A 22,763-nucleotide genomic window follows, 5' to 3' on the forward strand; every position below is an offset into this window, starting at 1 on the left:
TATGGACCACTGCCTACTCTGAAAAAAACAAAAACAAATGGTTTTGGTTTAGTTTTCATTTTGCAGCTCGTTTTCCTTTAAGCAAAACGGGCTGCAAAATGAAAAAAAAAAACTGCTTTATTGACAAAGCAGTCACAGACATGGAGGTCTGCTGACTACAGCAGGCCACCATCCCTGTGAGTGCAGGGACTCGCTATGGGGTCGCAAACTGCGACCCACCTCATGAATATTGATGAGGTGGGTCTTTGCGACCCCATAGCGAGTCGCAGAAGGTGTCTGAGACACCTTTCTGCATCCAATTTTGCGAGTTGCAAATTGCGAGTCGGTCATACTCGCAATTTGCAACTCGCAAAATTGGAGTTTACTACATCTGACCCTATGAGTATTGTGATTCTTATGATATAGTGCTATATGATAAGTGGTATAGTAGGAGCTTTGCATGTCTCCTAGTGCAGCCTAAGCTGCTCTGCTATAGCTATCTCTATCAGCCTAAGCTGCTAGAACACTACTAATCTACTAATAAGGGATAACTGGACCTGGCACAAGGTGTAAGTGCCATCAGGTACCCACTCTAAGCTAGGCCAGCCTCCTACACCTGCTTTCTTCCTTTGTGCCCTTGTGACAGTTTTTCTGTGATTTCCTTACTCTGTCTTTCTACTTTTGTGTGTTTTCCCCTCTCTTGTCTTGCTATACATCTGAAGCAGAAAAATAAGTTCCCATCACAAAAAATAAGTGGCAACCACCAGCTCAAATTAAGCACTGGTAACAGCCAACTCAAAGTAAGCACTGGTAACAGCCCACAACAGTTACTGCTCCGGTTTCTAAGTGGTAGATTGTGACCTCCAGGTCCAACCACCCCGTTGTGAGTGATATGGACATTGAAGTCACATCCATAGCACCAAATCAGTTAAATCCAAGGCAAAACCTAAATGAATAAGCGGTGACGGACCACAGCGAACCCTGGAAATGTGCTTCCTTATCCAGAAAGGAGAACACTTCTCAGGAGCTCATTTTTTTACTATGTTGGTTCACACCCAGCTTGGAATACCTGTTACTGGACATAGGTTAAGCACTCCTGTATCATCAAATAATAAGTGTTAATGTTTGTGGCTATTACTTTAAAAGCCCTGACATATGAAATACATATTCATTTTTTGTGCTAGCTAAATTCTCAACAAGTAGACACCAACAAAGCAACACATGAATTGTATCTGCTATCTCAATCTGTTTACATCCAGCATGATCTGTATGTGACCGAACAGAAAATAAACAATTATGTTATGTTCACAACACTGATTATTGGTAATCTGTGGTTAACTATATATATATATATATATATATATATATATATATATATATATATATATATATATATATGGTAACTGCCTCACACTAAAAGCAAGAATTCAATCACTTGGCACCAGCAAAGCAACAGAAAATGTTACCATTAGGCAATCATCTTACCAAAACCTGTTAGTTCTACAACAAGACTAAGTTAGTCTTGTCCTACAGCTTACTCGCCATCATTCAAATCTTGAACTTGTCTTAACTGCCATTAAACCAAACCAGACAAGGTATTTGCTTACACATTATTTGCTGCCCACAAGGGCACAATAACAAAATGTTCAGACACTTCAATGACCTCTTTAAAAGTTAGCTCACTGACCACCAGTATCTGTTTTTAGTGACTTCATCATTCCTTGGAACATCAACCCTTCTGACTGAAATCTGTTTATTATATGAAAAAAATCTGACAAAACCAAGAAAAGACATATCGATCCACCAATTCTCTGAAGAGCCCAAATATAAATACACATATTCAACCAAACTCTGCTCGATAGAAGCCCTCACAAACCTGTGCACAAGTAATGTTAAATACAATCAAGAAACTATGGGCCATATGTACCAACGCATTTTCCCATAGACACAGAATGGGTAAAACCCTTTGATACATCTGACCCTATATGCTCTAAGCCCAACACCCATCAAGGAAAAATGTTACACACCCTGATACAACAAAGAGCCAAAGATCAGCAACAGAACAACTAGAAGGAAAGCGGAAGGGGAGGAGGAGCTAGGCCTTCAGCACCAGTGGCAACAGCGATACCGGCGTCGGGCCACGAATTTCAGCACTCAGCGTTCCGACAGCTCAGCCCAGCCTGCAGCCCTGCGGCTCCTCGGCCCCTTGAGGCCCCAGGTAAGCGGCAGCAAAGTGGCCTGTGGCACCAGCAATACGATCTTCGGACTGCGAAGTGCAGGTGCAGTGCCTCGTGGTCTGGCAGCCCAGCGGTCCTCTGTAGCCCCAGCAAAGTGGCAGAGCGGCAGAGCCTGCAGCCCACAAAACAGCCTGGCACAGTGGTACCAGAGATGGGTAACAGCTTCGGAGCACCCTAGAGTACAGTGGAGTTCTGCACCCAGCCCCGTGGTCCAAGCAAAGTGGTAAAGTGGCCTCTGTGAAGCGACCAGCGGCCCCTAGCTCCCCTAGCTACCCCAGTGGCTCCCAGTGACCCTGCAGTGAAGCACTTTTAGCACCCTAGTGCCCAAGCAGCCCGGCGGTCCCCAGCGGCCCTGGTAACTTGCCAGCAAAGTGACTCCTAGCAAAGTGGCCAGTTCCCAGTGGCACTAGTGAAGCGGTGAAGCAGCCAGTGGCCCCTAGTGGTCCCCCAGTGGCCTGTGGCTCAAGTGAAGCAGTGAAGTGGCATAGTGATCCCAGTGGCCCCCAGCAAATTAAGCAAATTCAGTGAAATCAGCAAACTCAGTGGCCTCAGCAGCTCCTATTAGCCCTCAGTGAAGCAGCCCAGTGAAGTGATCACCGGCCCCCAGTGAAGAGGCTGAGGGTCTGGAACAAGGTCAGGTGGCATTGGTGAAGCGTAAGCAGGACAGGATAGGGGGCCTGAGGGCTTGGAATAGGGACAAGGGAGGTAAGTCTTAGATGTGTGGGTTCCTGTGGTGGGGCAGAAGCGGCTGGCATTAGGCTATTGCGGCTTGCTCTCTTAGAGGTCCGCCCCACTTGGTCCCTTCCACGAGATTTCCTTGTAGTCTGGTGATTGGCGATTGGGGCTATTTCTTCTCTTAAAGATTATGGCCCTCCTTTTGACCCTGGTGGACAGCGGTATTATGGAGAAAAGTACTGCCAACAGGCTGGCAGTACTTCTCCCCATAATATGACATTGGCAGTGAGGCTTTAGCCAAACCGCCAATGTACCACTCCGTCCGCCATGGGGGTAACAGCCACCGGGCAGGAGACTTCAGTCTCCAGCCCAGTGGCTGTCACTAGCCCCCCCTCCCCCCGGATTATGATGCTGCCTACTGCCATGGTTCTTGTGGCTGCCTTACTGCCACGAAAACCATGGCTGTAGGCACTATCAGTGACAGGAAATTCCTTCCCTTTCACTCATAGGGGTCTTCCCCGCCCCTTGCCTTCCCAGATGTCCCCCCACACCATCCCTCTCCAGACCGACCCCCCAACATACACGTACCTTCATGCACCATCACACGCACTCATACACACACTTATACCCACAGGCACCCACGCATGCATTCATCCATTCACACACACATCCAAACACACTGACATACAAACAAGCACACATGCATTCACACAACACAACATACACGTACTCACACATCCACACATGCACACACATACCACACGTAATGCACACCCGCATTCATGCACACACAAACCTACACACACACACCCACACAACACCCCCCTCCCCTGTCATAGCACCCGACTTACCTGGATCCAGGGGGTCCTCTGGCAGGAGCCGGGACGGGGCGCTGCTGCCAGCAGTAGCGTTCGCCAGCAGAACACCGCCAGGCCATATCATTGGTCATGATACGGTCTGTGGCAGTCTACTGGTGTGGCGCTGCTCCTGGCAGCAGCGCCACCTTACCGCCATCCACCGCCATGACTGTAGCCGGAATTCCGCCATCCTTCTGGCGGTACTCCGGCTACGGTCATAATATGGCAGTTGGCTGGTAGCCACGGCGATGGTGTTTTGGCAGTCGTCGCCGTGGCGGTAGGCGGTTTCTACCACCACTGTCATAATGAGGGCCTATATATTATTTATGATAAACCATCTGCTTGTTTCCTGTAGTGTTCATCTGTTTTCATTTAGGTCACAGAGGTTCTACAGTCTTCAAAATAACAGCTAAACCCCTCCGTAGAGTTTTTCTTTCCAGAGCATGCAAAAAGACTAAGGCTCTCATTATGAAGCTGCTGCAGTCAACAGACCGCCAGTGCTGGTGGTCTGCTGACTGCCATATTTGGAGTCGTGCTAGGGCTTCCTCCCATTTGTGGGTAGAAGTCCAACTCTGTCAACCTGCCCAACGGAGTTGAAGAGGCGGGCGCATCGCCAGCACTGCCACGCTAGCAAGACTCCGCCCGCCCTATTCCGAGCCATAATATGACTTAGTAGAGTCTTGCTGGTGATGCAAAACCCTCAGAACCCATCCCCTCCCGGACGACCAGCTCGCGGGAAAAGTTAAGGTGATCATCCAAAAGGGGGGGAGTGTTGAGTGCATGTGTGTGAAGTGTGCATATATGTGTGCAAATGTGGGTGTCTGAGTGCATGTGTGTGTATACGAATGTGGGTGCCTGAGTGCGTGTTTGTGAGCGAGTGAGTGGGGGTGCATGTGTGCAAGTGTGCAGATAAGGGTGTGTGTGCGTGCAAGTGTGCGAATGCGGAGCAGGAAAGAGTGAATGTATGCATGGGTGGAGGGGGTGAGGGTGTGCATGAATGCGGAGGAGGTGTGAATGATTGTGGATGAGTACTGTGTGTGAGCGATTGTATGTGGACGGGGGTGGGAGGTGAGTGAGTGTTTGTGGATGGGGTGGTTGGGGGGTGTTTGTGGGTGCATGTGTTTGAGTAAGCTGACAGGAAGAGCGGGTGAGTGTATGTATGCGGTGTTGGGGAAGGGGTGTGAATGTTTGCGGAGGGGTGTGTATTTGTGAGTGGGGGTGTGTGTATGTCAGTGTGAGAGCGGGTGGGGGTGTTTGTAAGTGTATGGATGGAAGGGGGGTGTTTGTAAGTATGTGGATGGATGGGGGGTGCATGGAGGTGTGGGGACATGTTTGTATGTGTGTGCCGGTGACAGGAATGAGGATTCCTGTTGTCAGGTACGTTTCCACCAGGGTTTTCGTTGACGGGGTGACTGCCACGGAAACCCTGGCGCTCTGCAGATTTGTAATCCAGCCGGCAGGCACAGGAGCACCGGCAATCCAGGCAGTGTGGTGGAGGTTTGGCTTCTGCCAAACCCTACAACTTGTAATGCGTCAGTCTTTACCATCGGGTCCGCGGCGGTAAGACTACCACAGCAAGGCATCTTTCATTTGTAATGCTCCAGGAGATTCAGATGTAGGATATTTTACTCTACCTGATGTTGATGTGAATGTAGCTCTAGGTGTCAAGGGCCCCCCCCCTTTGGTGAAGTTACGTTTCAGGTTGGTTTAAAACAGGCCCCTAGTTGAGGCTTTTTAGCAGTACTCCATCTGATCGAACATTTTCAGCATTACTGTCAACTCCAACTCCAGAGCTTGTATTCCCTTGGAACCTGTCCAGTGACTCCCTTGATCAATATACTGTAGTTTCTGAGTGTATAAAATGCCTAGAAAGCATTTTATCTTCAATAATGGTGTTATTAGTAAAATCAGTAAATAACTCTGAACACATACAAGATATATTATTGGTCATACTGAAAGTGTTGATTGGACAAAAGGAGGGGGGTAGTTCTGGAGGAGTAGTTTTTCTCAGTGACTAATGAGGGCTGTAAGAAATGGGGTGTCAAGGTTCCAGTCCATCTATAGCTGCCCAAGACATATGCCCTGCAGTAAATACACATAAGAAGTCTTTATTTACTGATTGGGAAACTCTGGCAGGAAAGCCCCAAGTGTCCTATAAGTCCACTAATGTTAAGAAAGCTTCCCTGCAAGATAGTGTTGTCTATTCCCTGAAAAATCTCTTCTCAAACCCCTCCTTCTCCTATATAACTGAGTCTGATAGTCCTTCTAAAGAGTTGAGCTCCGAGGTAGCCCCTTTTTACATCTTTCGATCCACAGCCAGAGTTCACACTGAATATGCGATTATGGAGAATAATGGAAAACTTGATCTTAACACAAACAAAAGGAAGAAAATTCTGGATAGAAAGAAGGGAAAAAAGGGCAAGCTGTGAATTTGAAAAAAAGAAACCAGGAAAGGTAGGTTCTTGGAATTGGAAACCTCAGGAGTTTCTTCCACAAAGGAAGAACTTGAGCAGTCCACTGTGTTAGGTACCCCTCAGGATAAACCTCTTGTGGTAAAGAGGGCTCTGTCTTCCTTAATTCCATGTGCTGATCCCTTTTATTGTACTGTAAAGCCAAATGTTGAGACATCTAACTATTTGTGTGGTCATCAGGGGTGTGAGGAAGTTGAATTTAAGGATGTTGATCGTTTAGGGGCCATCAAGAATACTGCATGTTTGGCGTTTTCAGTATTGTTTGACTCAAATATAATTTTGAATCATTTGCTTTTAATCTCTTGCTTTTCAGAAATTGATGAGTTAAAATTGATTGAAAGTAAGAACATTCCCTGTGTGTATTTAATGCATGCCCCAAGTGTAGTGAAGAGAAGAGTTTGGTTCTATTAAAAAAATATTTAAACATTAATTTTGGTTAATTGTTAACAGCTGCAACGCAGAGGTATAGATGTGGTTCCTATATGGAATGAAGAGTTTCCACTCAATAAGTATCTTTCCCCTTCAGCTCCACAACTGTATGGAGGTGGGCTGTGCCCCTTGCGAGATCCCAGGTGTTCCTCTGTGAAAAAATTAATGTCTCAACTTTTAATGAAGAAAGAGTGGTAAAATATGTAGGGGATCTATCTCATCAATTGGGATAACTGAAGGTGAAGATGAGGTGTTGAAAATGAGGGCCCTTAACGGTAAAGTCTCCAATTTATCTATTTCCTTATTTTGTGATACAGAGAGGGAATCTGCTTTTAACATTCCACCTATATTATTCCCACAAGAATTAAGACTGATAAAAGGGGATATATTCTACTAAAAGATATGAGGGAATCCAGTTATGTGATCTTAACTGGGAGATTCAATTCAGATTCTCCAGCAGCTCTCACACATAAATCACGATGGAGAGGCTTGATCATTGATTATTTAGTTGCTTCTTATGTTATAGCCCAATCTGTGGAGGACATGACTATTGTTGATACACTGTTTATTGATGGTAAGATCCTTAGCCTTTCATTGAAGCTACGGTTGTCAGCTGTAGAAGAATGCCATTTTAGTAGTCTAGACACTAATCTTAATAGGAAAACTGGAAGAATTAATAGGTCTACCCTAAAAATATCTTCTCTAAAAGAGTGTCTCGAAAGGAGTATATGGGATATTGATGATTGGAGTAGAGACCTTCTCTACTGTTTTTCTGCATTTATGGGAAAAATAATCCAGAGTAATCAGCCAAGGTGTGCTAAACCACCCCAAAAGAAGATAAGGCCATCTGTGCTACGAGTGGATAGGGAAATTAATAAGCTGGTAAGGCTCCAATATGTGCTGGAGTCAAAGGAAAGGGGTAGAATAATCTCCTTATTAAAGAGGAGAAGAGGGTGGTTGAAGATAGGCATAAGAAAGGAAACGGCCGAGCTGAGGTGGGTTGCCTTAGGAGAAGCTGCTGTATCTAATGACGTCCATAAATTTTGGGCAATTATCTGAGAATGCTGCGGGTCCCGCAAATCCTCTCCCGTACCTCCTAGGCAGAATGGAGAGATTATGTACTTTTCCTATATGTGGAAAACCTGGACACTGAGTTGTGTGAAATGGATATTGCGCTAGACATCAGGGCTGAGTTGGATAGTTATGGCTCTCCTACAGTGAGAGAGTTTGAAGGGTTTATAGGGACCCTGCGGGCTTCTGGAGTAATGGGCCCTGACAGGGTCCATATTTCATTAATTAAACAGGAACCCTTGCTTTGGGCAAAGATTCTCCATCCTGTATTACAGTAGTTATCTAAAAGGGGCAGCTCCAGTAGCTTGGGTTGCGAATGTTATAGTTCCACTATAGAAGAAGGGTGACAGAACTTCCCCAGTAAACTGCTGTCAAATAGCTTTGTTGGATGCAGCTGGTAAGGTATTCGCTAAAAGCTTCTAGAGCATTTAAAGTCTTGGGTTGAGGAAAATTCTGTCCTTCTTTTGGAACAGGCTGGCTTTAGAAAGGAACATAATACTCTAGACAATATTTCAGTAATCAAATCTTAAACAAAAAATATGTACTGATTAGGGGTGGTGTTGTCTATGCCGCATTTATAGACTTTTCTGGAGCCTTCTATAGGGCTGATCGCAAGATCTTGTGGAGGAAGTTAACTTAGACATCCCTGTAAATCTGCGACGCCTGATTATAGCTTTGCATTCCTCCACATGTGTAAAGTACTATTATGCGGGGATCAGGGTTTGTCTGTGGAATTCCCTACTAAAAATGGATTTGAGCATGGGTTTCTTCTGGCACCACTGCTTTTTTCATTGTACATTCATGACTTACCTATCGCCCTAGGTAAAGCGAGGGCTTCGTGCCCCAAATTGGAGGGCGTCAGATATCTATTGTATGCTGGCGATATAGTGGTGACTGATCTCACTACGAAATAGTTAAATAATCCACTGGCAGCTCTCAAATGCTATACTGACTAGCATTTTTTTTAAATTAGTGTTTTGAAATCACAAGTAGTTTGCTTTCTAGGTAAAACATTACGTAAGAAAATAAACTTTTCTTGGTCTGTGGGCCATCACAAGCTTGAGCGGGTGAAGGCCTATTGTTTCCTGGAGAAAATTATGTCTAGTTCACTCAGCAACCATGAACATATATGTAATAATGTTGGAAAGGCAGTTAGTCGGTGACATTTTACGCACCTATTGTCTGTTTATCAAGCCAAGATTCCGGCTATCTTATTGTATGCAATAGAATGTATAAAGATAGCAAACTTGAAGTTTTTAGATAAATCAGAAGGGCACATTTTAAGATGCTTGGGCCCATATTTATACTTTTTTAGCGCTGCATTTGCGTAATTTTTTTACGCAAAAGCGGTGCAAACTTACAAAATACAATTGTATTTTGTAAGTTTGCGCTGCTTTTGCATCAAAAAGCGATGCAAATGCGGCGCTAAAAAAGTATAAATATGGGCCTTTATTCCCTGTAACACCGCGGCATCTATTGGAGCCTTAAGGCTTGATTTTGGCATTAAGAGTGCTTTTGTGCAGGGTTTAGCAGTGGTGGTCCGGAGAGCTAATCCATAGCGATGAATCTATCCTAAAGCATCTTGTGTATAAAGAAGTCTTTGGTGTGCTACGAGAGAAATCTCAGTTTTTTTGAAATTACAATTATGCCCTACAAATGTTAGAGCTTGACTCTGACCTGATCTTGGCTTCACGACCTCTTCAATTTAAAAAGAGTTTAAAAGAGGCTACAATGTATAAAGGTTTTCTATTAAAATTAAATTTTGTCATCAAAAGAGGAAATTTGATGTTTTGATTAGATCAGCGATTCTGAAAAAAACTCAGCCCTACCTGTTTTGGAATCTTCTGCAAGGGGTGAGGCGTTTTTATATACTGCTGAGATTGAATATGCTGCCTCTAAAAGATTTTACTTTTAAGTGGGTTGGTACTTCTAACATGTTATTTGTGTGATGCAGACATTCAAGATCTTAAGCATGTCATATTTGTTTGTCCCTCTTTATTTTTATTGAGGAAAAAATGGCGGAAACCCCTCTTTTTGAACCTTAATATACACTCAGCAGGTGAAACTCTGGAAGCATTGTTTAATCCTCCGAGTGAAATATTCTGTTTTAGGATTTTTCATTTTTTAAGGCATTTTTAAATTTATATTGATTGTTTCTATTTATAGGAGGTTTTATTTTTAGAATATATTTGTTTAAATGGAGGTATGACATTGATATGTTGTATCACTGAATAGGAAATGTACTTAAATTAAGTGGGCTATGATATGGATGCACTTCATTTTGTAAATAATATGAACTGTGATGTGGACTTTTATCTAATTGATTTTGTATTGTATCTTTCATGAATTGTACTGTTTATGTGGACCTTCTTGGAATTTCAAAACATGAATAAATAAATTGAATTCAATTGAGAATTAGAAGTTGAAAAATAACCTAGAGGAAACATTATATTCAGTTCCTTCTTGGTATTTTAAGTGAACATTAAGCAACTAGAAATCATATATGCAGAAATCCCATAGCATACCCTCCAGACATGCTGGCTGTGGTCTCTGATTATCAAAGGTTTTATAGTTTAATGATCACTGAAAGAAACTTTGTACCCTAGATTCTCTCAAAGCTCTAAAAATCAACTAAAAACATCCCAGGGATGTGTCCTTCACATAAAGGAAAAAATCTTCAAAAATCAGATATACAAAAAATTGAGCAATCCTAGGATGACCTTCCAAACCATCAAACACTGCATTAACAAATCTAAAGAAAAAAGAGTATCAAGATTAGTTAAAGTCACTAACAACACGCTGAAAGCCCACTAGACACAAGTGATAATGAAAAAAACTGAAAAAAGGAAGGGGAGGGGGCTGCCCACCAGGGTCATGGGAATGCCCCACTCCAATAAAGGGCAAATAGTTTTCTGCCGCCCCCACCCTCTTGTGGGCAGAATAGAGGATTGTCCAGTCTGACTCCCCTGGGGAGGCAGAAACCATTAGACACCAGGAAAAGGTAGAGAACAAAACATAGGGGTGAGTGTTGCACCCAACCCCAGAAAGAAAGCCCAGTAGATGCCAGGGGTTAATTTATGAGCCCTGTTGCATCACGCTTGTAAGTGTGACACAACTTAAAATAGAGATTATGAAGCCATGGATGGCCACTTTGCATGGCCCTGAGTGGCTCTATTAGTTTGGAGTAAGGCAATTCAGCACAACCCCTTTAGTTTTTATGCACTCCCAGATTTATCAGAAGTGGTAGTCCTGGGGTAGACCTGGGAATGAGACAAAAAGATAAGCCTCCTCAGGGGAGGCATAACAAAGAGAAATATCTTTATTTCTCCTCATTAGTTCCTCCTTTTATGTTTGCAGCATTGTGCCGCACACATAAAAAGAGGAATATGCTTCTCAGAATTATTTTTCTGCAGGAAGTTGTCCCTTCCTGCACAAAGACAAACCTGCATGCAGCGCAGGCAACCTTGCACCATGGTGCAAGGGTGCCAGCGCAGGGAAATTGACATGAATGGACATTGCCTTAAATATGGTGCATTCCTGCCCTTTCCCTGGAACGCAGTGCAGCAAGATGACTCGCTGCGCTGCACTGTGTCACTTTCTCATCAATAGGCCCCCAGGGATTTTGCATTTTGGGCAGAAGAAAGGGGTAGCAGCTTGCATTCTGTCATTGGCCTCACCTACACCACAAAAGGAGGGAAAAACCAATCTTTCCACCCCAGCCACCAGTAACAAACAGGCGTTTGCCTCCAATTTGTCCTTGCAGGGACAGAAAGCCCCCTGGACACTTGGGAATTCAAAATGGTGCCAAAACAAACAAAAGGTGGGGGCAGCCTACCCGGGCATTGAGACATACCTGAGCCCCAGAACAGGCAACAGTGTCTTTCTGCCCCCCTGAGAGCAAATAGGAGGTTTGACCCAGTTAGGGAGGTTGCCCCAAATCTGCCCCCGCGGAAATTAGAAGGAGGAAAGAAAGTCCACTAGAAATCAGGGATTTTGCATTTTAGGAAAAAGAAATTGATATGGTTGTTGCACTGTGGCATTGCCCATACTGTCAATTCCAAAAGGGAAATCCAATCTTTCTGCCTCCCCCAGAGGTAGACATGGGGTTTGCCCCCAATATGCCTCTAGGGGCATCAGAAAGACCACTGTATTGCAGAAATATATACTTTATTTTGAAATAATGGGGTTGGTCTAACCCATCCCAGTATCAGGCCCCACTCTCACCATCAACAGTCTTTCTGCTCCCCTGGGGACTAAAACATCCCATCGCCACCCACTGATTATTTTGGGTGTTGTTTTTCCAATGGGGCTAGAGAGTGTCTAGAATCCAAAACTATTCCACTTGCCCATGGTGAATGGCTTCACTGTTTTGGGCTTGGGTAGGCCACCACCTGTGGAAACCTATTGTACCCAGACATGTTTGAAAAGTGTACACCCAGGGGGTCCAGGGTGGTGTGCTTCCTGTATATCCCACAACATATTCTTACCCACAATGCTCTGCAAACCTCAAACCTTGCCCAACATCACACATTTTCCTTGCATTTCTGTGATTTAAACATCTGGAATCCTCAGGGATCCAGAAAATCCCTACTACCCAGTATTTCCTCACTCTTCCTGATAATAATGCTACACCAAGTGTGGCTGGGTTTAGTGCTTGAGATAAGAATGGATCAAACCAGTATCAATGGTAGTTCTCACAGTTTGAATTCTGCAGGACATTGTGGGTAAGAAAATATTGTATTGTGGATTTGTGCAAGGCACACTACCCTGGAATTCCCTTGTTAGATAATTAAAAAAATGTTTGTGGCATGTTGTTTCTTTGGGTGAAGGACTGGGCATGCAGCTAACCCTATTGCTGATCTCTCCACGTAGTGCTTTAGGACCTTTTGTGTCATAGTCTCTTAGCACACCTGCACAAGTGGGGTACTGTTATTATCAGATGACTTGGTCCTTGGGGGGGGGGGTGAGAGGGGCACGAAATTTGTGGATCCCCACCAATTCTTAAACTTTCCTGTACACTTTTGTGAGTAAAATATTTCCTTTTAGTCGAAAGCTTAAGGGTTGCAAGAGATTCTGGGTAAGAAAACCTGGTGATATTTCCCCGGGTGTCTAGTTTGAAAAAATGTGCAGGATTGCTATGTTTCCCTAGGTGCTGGCTGAGCTAGGACACACAATCCACAGCTACCCACTTTACAAATAAAAGGGTCAGATTGTAGTAGAAAAAAAATTATATGTCCAATTTGCATTATGGGCCCTTTCCAGTCCTCAGCGCCGGGCCTACCCACACAAGTGAGGTCCCATTTTATAGGGAGGCTTGGGGAATGCTGGGTGGTAGGAAATGTGTGGCTCCCTGCAGATTCCAGAAGATTTCCTCACACAATTTTAGAAAAAATAGTTTTTGCCAAATTGTGAGTTTTGCCAGGGCATATGGAATGAAAATCTGGTAAAAGCCACACAAGCAACACCACCCTGAATTTCCCTGGACATCTACTATTTAGAACTGTGCAGCTTTGCTAGGTTTCCCTAGATGCTGTCTGAGCTAGGACCTAAACTCCACAGCTACTCACATTGCAAAAAAAGTTTCAGTTTTCAGTGGAAAAATATGAAGTGTCTATGTTGTGTTTTGGGTCCTTTCTTCCTGCGGGCACTAGGCCTACCCACACAGTGACATACCATTTTAATCGGGAGACATGTGGAACATTTGGCATTACCAATGGGATTTCTCTAAATTTGAGCCATCTAAATGTAAGCCAGTGAGTAGGAAAAGAGGCGTTTTGAAAATTGCACTCTGAATCACATGCTACTATGGGTATCCACACACTGAGGGATGTACAAATAACCACTGGTTTTTACCTCAGTTTCTGGTGTATGTTTCAGAAATACACAGGTTTCCTTCATAGCTATTCTTCACTCATTATATATTACCATATTAATTGCTGTACTTTGTTCAAAATGAAAATCCATTGTAAGGTGCAACTCAGTTGTTGGCTTGGATTCCTTGCGTTCGTGGACAACCTACAAACCCTATAAAGCTCTGCAACCAGAAGAGTCTAGCGAACAAAATGGTACATCACTTTTCTGAATCGGCCATTGTGATAAGAAGTGACAGATAAAATGGCTGTATTTTTCCTACTAATTTTCAGATTTTTTTTATCAATACTTACATTATTTGGGAAAACCTTGAAGAAGATACATAAATAACACCTTAACGAATATATAACTTTGTCTACGTTTCAGAAATCTATGGCTTTCCATGACCACCCATGGGTTTTACTCTGGTTTCCACCACTAACTGGAAGTAGCTTGAAAGTTTAAAAAAAATTGCAAAAATTAACTACCTCTTAGAAAAATACCTAAACGATGGTTAAAAATGTATTTTCCCTTTAGAATCTCCATTGTATTGGGAAGACAGAGCAGCCATGCGGCTTGGATTCCTTATGTGGAAAAAACATTATGGACGCCTAAACACTAATTACCCCAAAAAGCCAAGAAAGGGTTCAGTACTGGGGTGAAAATGCCTTAGCAGTTAAAGGGTTAAACTCACCCCTCTAAAACAGAATTCTTCCACCTGTGCTTCCAAAGCCTACTTTACCCAGTCATTACTGGGTGCAGAGTCTCATGAACATAGGCATCACACCATTAGTGCCCACAGCTAAAACCTTATGATTCATCATTGATTGAAATGTCTCCATGATAACACACACATCAACACTAATCAAAACTGCCTCAGTGGAGCAGTATCCACTTTATCAAAAACCTCAAAACATCCATTCCACCTAAAGATTTCAGGACCACTGTTTAAGGTCTGAGGCTATCACACCTCGATGGGAAAACTTATTGACCGTCCTTAGTCTACACTTACCCCCTCAGAGCCACCCCTCCCATGGATGTTCATCTTGCCATTGGCACCACGAAATCAGAACACATCACCACTCCAACTTGAAAGATTTCCATTCTCTGCCCTAGATGTCAGAATACATTTCAAGATGGCGTGTATCACACATAAAACTATGCACCTAGGACTAATGGTCTACCTGAAAGTAGGGATGAGAAGGATGAGAAACCGATCCCAAAAGTATGAAAGTCCAAGACAGTGAACCAGGTCTTTTCTTGCCTGGCCTCAAGACCCTGGACTGATCAGTCTGTGGACCTGGGGATGAATGATAACCTATTATAATTTAGGAGGAAATTAAAACTCGCCTGTTCAGAAACCACATGTAAATTCCTAGTCATATTCTACAGCACGTCAATTTCACCATAATACTGTTCAAACCCTTCTCCTTTTATTCCATCCACTTATTTATTGAATTTCTGTTTTTTTGTTATGCACCTCATTGCCCATGTGGTTAGGTTTGCTCTATATATTATTAAAAATAAAAATAAATCTATAAAAGTTGAACATATAGGGCCTGGTTACGACCTTGGATGATGGGATACTCCGTCACAAACATGACGGATATCCCACCCGCCCGCCGTTTTACAAGCTATATATATATATATAATAGAACTTGTAATATGGCAGATGGGATATCGGAGTACCCCATCCACCACGGTCGTAATCAGGCCCCTAGTTAAATAGTAGCAACCTAAAGGGTTTTTTAGGATTGGAACAAGAATCGGGAGATTCTGCGAGGAAACCTCTTGCAGTAGATGAGCTTTCTGAGGACTAGTGAACTAACCTTCACAGAGAAGAATTTAATGTGGGATAGTCGGCATATTTCTTATTTGTAGACCTGCTTATCATACTATAAAATCAGACTTACTTTGAATCTGACAAAACGTATTGATTAAAAATGCCAGGAACTTTTCAAACATTTTCCATTTACATGCAAGAGATTTTAAAACACGTCTTTCTCAGAATATGAAGGAATGTGACACATTTAACAGAAGATAGAGATAATTAAAGAGTAGCACACAATAAGTATGCAATTTACTTCAAGCTTAAATAAAATCGTTGTTCCTGAAATGTGTAACATACTGTAAGCTCATTCTTTTACATGAGTAGTTATATTGTGTGAATTTAAGGACATATTTCAAATATTTACAAAATTATACAATTACTTTTCAGGTATCTGCGAGTTCTGACGTACCAATAAAGTACTCATCAGATTGTGAAAGCTCCTTCCGGTAATGTCACAGGAAAAAGCACTACTGCTGAACTCTCATGAAAAACGTTTGGAAACCCAGACACATTCACGTAGGCCAAATGCTGATTTTTCTTTGCATGCACAAGTTGAAATGTTAGTGGATAGAAGAGATTTGACATGGAATGATGCCTCAAGGTCATACAATACAGAGGAAGTGGACATGCAACATCAATGTGGTAATGCAAGTGTGTTGGCAGGAATTGAGACTCAATCCCTGTCAACATTAATGCCAAATGATACAGGTTCACCTGAACGATCAGCACAAGGTGAATATTGTGAAAAATATATTTCCCCAGCATTTGATTCACATCAGGAATACGAAAAAGCACACAGTCGCGAAATAAGACATGGGTGTCAAGTAAGTACACCTATCTATTCTCCTAGAGCTAGAGAAGATGAAGTTGAAGCTAACAAACCTTTTTGTCTATCTAAAACAGCAAAACAATTATGGGTGCCGACAAACGGTAATGAGCGTGACAATTGTACTTGGGGACTTGACTACATTGATGGGATTCCGCAGGCAGAAGAAAGAATTGTTGTAGAAAAACAACACTTGTGTGACAATATCTTTGGACAAAGGCACTTTGGAACAAACGAATCAATTGCAGCACTCCCTGCGGAAAGCGACAAACCAAAAAAAGCAGAAACATGTTTACAGGTTAAAAATCTAAAGGAAAACGCTGGCAAAGTAGGTGGTGTAGTGTCTCTAGGCGCCAGTTTGGCAATTGAAAGCAATGAAGTGAAGAAGGAGAAACGTCAACCTATGCAAACAACGTCTGCGTTCGAAAGCAACACATACAATAAAAATGAACGGCAAGAAAGAAATATTTATGACATTTTTATGTCGAGGTACCAACTTAAGGTAAAATGTAATGAGCTCCAACAATTTGAAATGGGTCTGATTAGAACTAGTGACAACTACCAACATGGTCAGAAAGAAGGGGGTAAAGTAACACAAAATGAAACTGAGAATAAAGGTTTTTTACAGTCCTTGATGGATGAAATGGCGCTGAAGCAAGACGAAATACAGTATCTGAAAATGAAAAATGTTTGTTTAACAGATAAATTCTTACAGCAAAAGAAAAACAGCACCCTGTGTGTTAATGAATTAAAACGTCTTACTTGTAAATATATCACTCTAAAAAAACATGCAAAAAAGTTAGAGTCTGAAAGATACCATAATATACAAACTAGGACAAAGGCACAGCAAATGATGAGAAAGGCAGATATTGAAAAAGTCGAAGTTAGCCATACATGCAACGTGCTCAAAGAAGAAAATGCAGTTTTTGTCAAATCTTCAGAAAGCATGAAAGAAGAAATATATTATATTAAGCAAAACCAATTCAGGCTAGTGGAAGAAAAGCAAATGCTTGAAGAATGTGTAAGTGGACTACAAACAGAAAATGAACAGTTAGCAAAATGCATCGAGCAAGCTGCTAAAGAGATTAAAAGCACAAAAACATTATTGTCAATAAAGGATTTGGAAATAACAATATTAGTGAAAAAGTTACGAGATGCAATAGATGATCTGAAAAATCTTGAAATAAATATAAGTGAGTATGAATTTGAAACAAGATCCATGGCCTTTCAAATTGAACAGATTAACCAAGAAAAATGTCAATTAGAAAAGAACATGGAGAATAATTACCTGGAGTCTATAGCCAGAGACGATGCTTTGGGGGAACGTGTAAGGTCATTCCAGAATGAATGCAGTGCTCTGTCTAAAATGGTATCTGATCTTAAAGAGGACAAGAATGTGCTGAAAGATGAGCTGCGAGAGCAAGTCAAAGAGAAACGCTACTTTGCTGCCGAAAGAAACCAATATTGCAGAGAAACTGAGAAGCTTGAAAAGTCAGTTAAGATTCTGGAGAGGGAGCGAGACATTCTTAAAGAAGAGCTTGCTGTTATGCACATAAACTACTTGAGTTTAAGTGATCGCATAACCAACCGTATGAATGTTATTGAAGAAGAAGAGGAGATTAAACTCCAGAACAGCTAATGGAAGACATTGATCTAGGGAACAGTATCCTAGGACAATATTATGATTAAATTAGAAGCTCGGATTCTACAGCGATACAAGAACCAGCAACTACAGTTGGTTCCCAATCTTGACAAGCTGATGCAATGGTTAATTAAAAAAAATAATGTTTTATTACAGCCATGTGCCACGAAAATAAAAAGAAAGAAAAAAAATGAAAATATACCACCGCCCAAACTTGACAAGTATACGCCTGCAGTAAAAATTTACATAAAAAAAATAACCTTGACCTATAATGTTCATAGAGCAGTTCAGGCGCTTCCTTTCAGGCAGTTTTACTTAGAACAGGTATTGAAACCCCATTTAGCTTTAATTGACGTCCCAGAAAAATATGATTCTTATTGTTGCAGGCAAAAGTATTACTGCCTATGAATAACTATAACCCGAAGACATGCTTTACACGCACTAAGATGACAAAATGATAATAAATGAAAGAAAAACACATTGTCAAAGTGAAGTATTAGCCCACAAGACCTGGCACTGAAGTGCACTTCTTTTTAGGCACATGTAATCAGGAAAAATTCCATCATTCGCAATGCAACAGAACCAACGACTGCAGTGGGTGATCCCCTGCTCATGCTGTATGCTGAGTTGGGTGGAAATAACCAATGAATTGCAAGTGAACAGACCTATAGGTAAAGAGGGTTCACACAAAACACACACACACATAATATTCATTTTTATTTTTTTTGTTACATGAGGCTGGTGATAAACCTAAACCTCTCTAGGTCTGACACAAAAGTGTTAAATGTGAGCGGAAAACAATTGTGCAAAAGCTCAGAGTGAAGTGCCTTTTGGAGCTGAGGTATCAGGATGTGCAGGCACCCAACAACTAGTTATTTTAGAAAACTATGTAGTAAAATTGCTTGTTGCAGTTCCAGCCAGTACCCTCCTAATCTCACTCTTTTTCGACCTAGTCATTAAAAGAATTTCAGATATGGCAACATTAATCTATTGGTCACACCTCTGCTGTACACCGGAGCTAAGTGAATACCAGGACTCTCTTTAAGGAATAATGAACATGAGTAACGCCATGCAGATTCCCTGGCTTAAATCTGTATTTAACTGGCTGAAAAGGCTAGGGACCATATTTATACTTTTCCACGCAAAACTGCGCTAAAGCAGTTTTGTGTGAAAAAGTTTACTGCCAGCTAGTGCTATTCCAAGACGCCGGCCGGGCCTCTTATTTATGGAATGGCGCAATCTGGTGCAAAGGTTGGCTACCGTCATGGAAAATTACCTTAGCTGGGTAGGGGTGGTGGTATGGGAGAGTAGTGTTTTGCACCAAAAAAAATTCATTAGGCTGGGGGCTGGGTAGAATTAAAAAAAGATGACTCAAACCAGCCTAGCGTCATTTCTTGACGCAAAACTTACCATATCACATGACTCCTGCCTTAGAAAAGACGGGTCATATGCACCACTCCAGTGGTCTGCTGCACTGCCTTAGGGGAGCTGCTTCCAGGTCGGCTGATGGTGTCAGTCGGCTCTCTGGTGGCTGGGGCTGCGCTTCCTGGTCTTTGCCTCGCGTTTGCTGGGCTGGTTCACTGGTCATGTCCTCTTCATGACTACGGCGGGCGGGCTGTTCTGCCGTGTTTTTCTTTCTTTTTTTGTTGATTGGTGCAGCATTTTTATTTGCTGTTTGGGGTGGTTCTCCCCTATTTAGCTGACTGCTGTTGGTTTTTCTTTGATATGCATTTCTCCTTGGATCATGTCGGTGCAGGGTCACACTAAACAATGCCGGACTGTTTCTTCTTCTTCCTCGGAGGGGAGGATGTTGCGGTTCCCATTCAGATGCCTCTCATGTCCAGGGAGAAGGTTCAGGACATCATTGAGGTGGCTGTGTCTAAGGCCCTTCAGGCTGGGGCACCCCGACCTGGACGTTCTTGTGCCTCTCATCTCTCAGGGGCAGCAGAGGGTTCCTCTTCCTCGGATGATGACACTCCTAAGTCTTCTGGTGGGAAGTATATCTCTAGGGAAGAGATGTGGGATGTTCTGGCACATGTTAGGGACAATTTGGGTTTTTCCTGTTTTTCACCCTCCTGGGGCTGATTCCCACTTGTTTCCGCAGTATGTTACGCCTTCTCGGTTTTCCATGCCTTTCCAGGGCCCGGTTAAGGATTTGGTTTTCCGTGAGTGGAAGGAGGTGGACAAATCCCAGGTTCCTTGTTTTCTTAAAATAATGTACTTGCTGGAGAGGGAGGAGGTGTTACCTCCTTCTGTTAAGCTGGATTACATTTTGGCTACTTTGATTGGTGAGACTGCGGTCAATCCTGATGACTGTGTTCCTGCTGATGCCACTGACAGGAAGCTGGATCCGGGTCTGAGGAGGGCCTTTGCTGCTGAGAATTAGGCGCTCAGGGCTGGTATTTTCTCTGCGTATTCTGCCCAATCTTTGGTTCAGGACTTTGACAAACTTGCGGTAGCTGTGCAGGAGGGCTCTGAATGTTCGGAGCTGCTGGCGGTTATGAAGCAAGAGGCCAGGTTACTGGCTGACATGTCTTCTGATGTGGTCCGCACTTCGGCTCTGGCATCTGGGGCTTTGATTGGGGCCCGTAGGTCTCTCTGGTTGTGGATGTGGAAAGCGGATCTGGGGGAAAAGGCTGCTCTCCTGCGGCTTCCTTTTCAATTACCTTCCATGATTTCCACAGCTTTTAAGGAGAGGAAGCATGCCTTACCTTATAAAGGTGGTTCCTCGTAAGGCAAGGGTTGGCAGAAGCATTCTCGCTCTTCTCCCAAATTTGATTGCAAGTCTTTTTCTTCCAGGAAACGTCTTTTTCAGCCCCAATTTTCTCCTAAGAAATCTGGTCCTTCTTTTCGGGGTGGCCTCAAGAAGGGTTCCTGACAATCACTGTGGGACTGGAAGTTGGCAGGTTGGGGGTCGACTGAGACACTTTCTTCCCGCTTGGGGGGGATATCACTGATCGCTGGGAGCTGGACATTGTGGAAATTGGCTTCGCCATAGACTTTGACCTGGTTCCTCCGGATATGGGGGTTCGTCCACAGCCCTTCCCTGCGGACAGTGCCAAGAGAGCGGCATTGCTGGAGGGTGTCTGGGACTTGCTGTTGTAAGGGGACATCTCCCGAGTTCCTGTGGGGGAACGGGGATGGGGTGCTTATTCTGTTTTGTTCCTGGTTCCAAAGGTGTCAGGGGTTTTTCGTCTGGTGCTGAATCTCAAATGGGTGAATTCCTGGATAAAAACTGTGCATTTCCGGATGTTGTCAATTCAGGCAATTTTTCCTATGATCAGTCCAGGGGATTTCCTGGGGTCTCTGGATCTGCAGGATGCTTGCCTGCATTTACCAGTCACCCTGTCCTCTCAGAGGTTCCTCCGCTTTGCACTAGGCCAGGACCATTTTCAATTCTGTGTTCTTCCATTTGGCCTCAAGTCCTCACCCAGGATTTTCACCAAGATGCTGGCTCCTCTGGTGGCTCTTCTCCATTCGAGGGGGTGTTTGTCCATTCGTATTTGAACGATATTCTGATTCAGGCTCCCAGCAGGGTGCTGTTGGGGATTCATGTGGCAAGGGTTTTGTTAGTCCTGCAAGGTCACGGGTTTTTGGTCAATTGGGGGAAGTCAGATTTTGTTCATTCCCAGGATCTGGTTTTCATCGGGACCCGCTTTCTGACTCTACAGGGGTTGGTGACCAAAGTATAAATTTGGAGTTAGGTTCGCGCTGAATTAGCGTTACAAAATTTACACTAATTCAGTGCAAAGCAAGTATAAATCTCGGCCTAGGACTACAAAGATTATGGGAGAATCTCAGAACTGTTTGTAAAGCAGAGATTAGTGGTTTAAAACCTCACTATTGGGCCTATGTCTATGAGCAATATGTTGTGAGTGGATCCAAAGGGTATTTGTCAAGTCTGTTTTTTAAAATTAAGATCACCCCATGTTTTGAACTATTTTTGGACATTGTTACACTGTCACTTACCAAGAGCTTGAACTTGCGCTTCCGGTTCTGTACTTTACCATAGAAATCGTTTACAAGCAGGTGGAGGAAAAATCTAACTTTTAACCTGTGCCCTGGTTGTGGTTTGGTCCCTGAGACAGAGGAACTTGTGTTGTTCTTCTGCCCAGAATATCTAAGTTCCCGTCAGAAGTGGATATGGCTAGTGTGCTCGAATTTGGGGTGACCCATTATCTAATTGCCCTGACGATCCTAAAAAGTGATACCTCAACTCCAATTGTGTATGCTGTGAGCCACTACTTAACTTATGTATAGTACAAGTGTGCAACATTTTTACACTATTCAGTTCCCTGAGTAGTGGAACCGTTTACAAATATGCTATCCTTGTACTGACTATGATTAGCAACTTAAAGTTTTATTGATATTTTACACTTTGAACATTTTGGTTTTGCACTGACTGATCCCTAAATATATTGCACCTAGATGACCCTGCACTTTAGTGACTTTGGATTGGTTATATTGTAGTAATGTAAATCCACATTGATTGCTTGATATTCTACGATGGGGAAATCCCTTTAACCTGTTTTTAGCTTTAAAAACTTTTTTTAACAGTTCAATGACCAGAATGTCTGCTTAGACTGTAAACACAGTCTGTGCATGCTATGAGTTGTATCTCTTGTATTTTTAACATTAACAATTTACATTTTATCTACTACGTTATTATTTTAAAATGTGATGTATATGTGTTTTTATTCCTGTATGCTTTGATGGTTATGATAACCAAATAAAGTACTTTTGAATTGAAAAGAAAACAATATTATATCTCATTACTATCAAATAAGAAATTAATATTCTGTTTACAAAAGCCTAATAACTGTCCATAAACCATGGATCCTATACCTTCTATTTTGAATGTGATATAGATTTAAAAACTGTAATAATAAATTGCA

At 42.7% G+C, this 22,763-nt stretch overlaps 1 protein-coding gene across 1 annotated transcript in view; it reads left to right on the forward strand.

Moving 5' to 3' along the window:
• CCDC110 (coiled-coil domain containing 110) overlaps positions 1-22,571 on the forward strand; it is a 63,669-nt gene extending 41,098 nt beyond the window's left edge. The window contains exon 2 of the mRNA XM_069240494.1: positions 15,788-22,571. Within this exon, the coding sequence (XP_069096595.1) occupies positions 15,850-17,865 (2,016 nt within the window). The 5' untranslated portion in view covers positions 15,788-15,849 and the 3' untranslated portion in view covers positions 17,866-22,571. The remainder of the gene's footprint in view (positions 1-15,787) is intronic.
• The last annotated feature ends 192 nt before the right edge of the window (positions 22,572-22,763 follow it).

This window comes from Pleurodeles waltl, chromosome 6, assembly GCF_031143425.1.
Source record: "Pleurodeles waltl isolate 20211129_DDA chromosome 6, aPleWal1.hap1.20221129, whole genome shotgun sequence".
NCBI classification, from domain to species: domain Eukaryota; kingdom Metazoa; phylum Chordata; class Amphibia; order Caudata; family Salamandridae; genus Pleurodeles; species Pleurodeles waltl.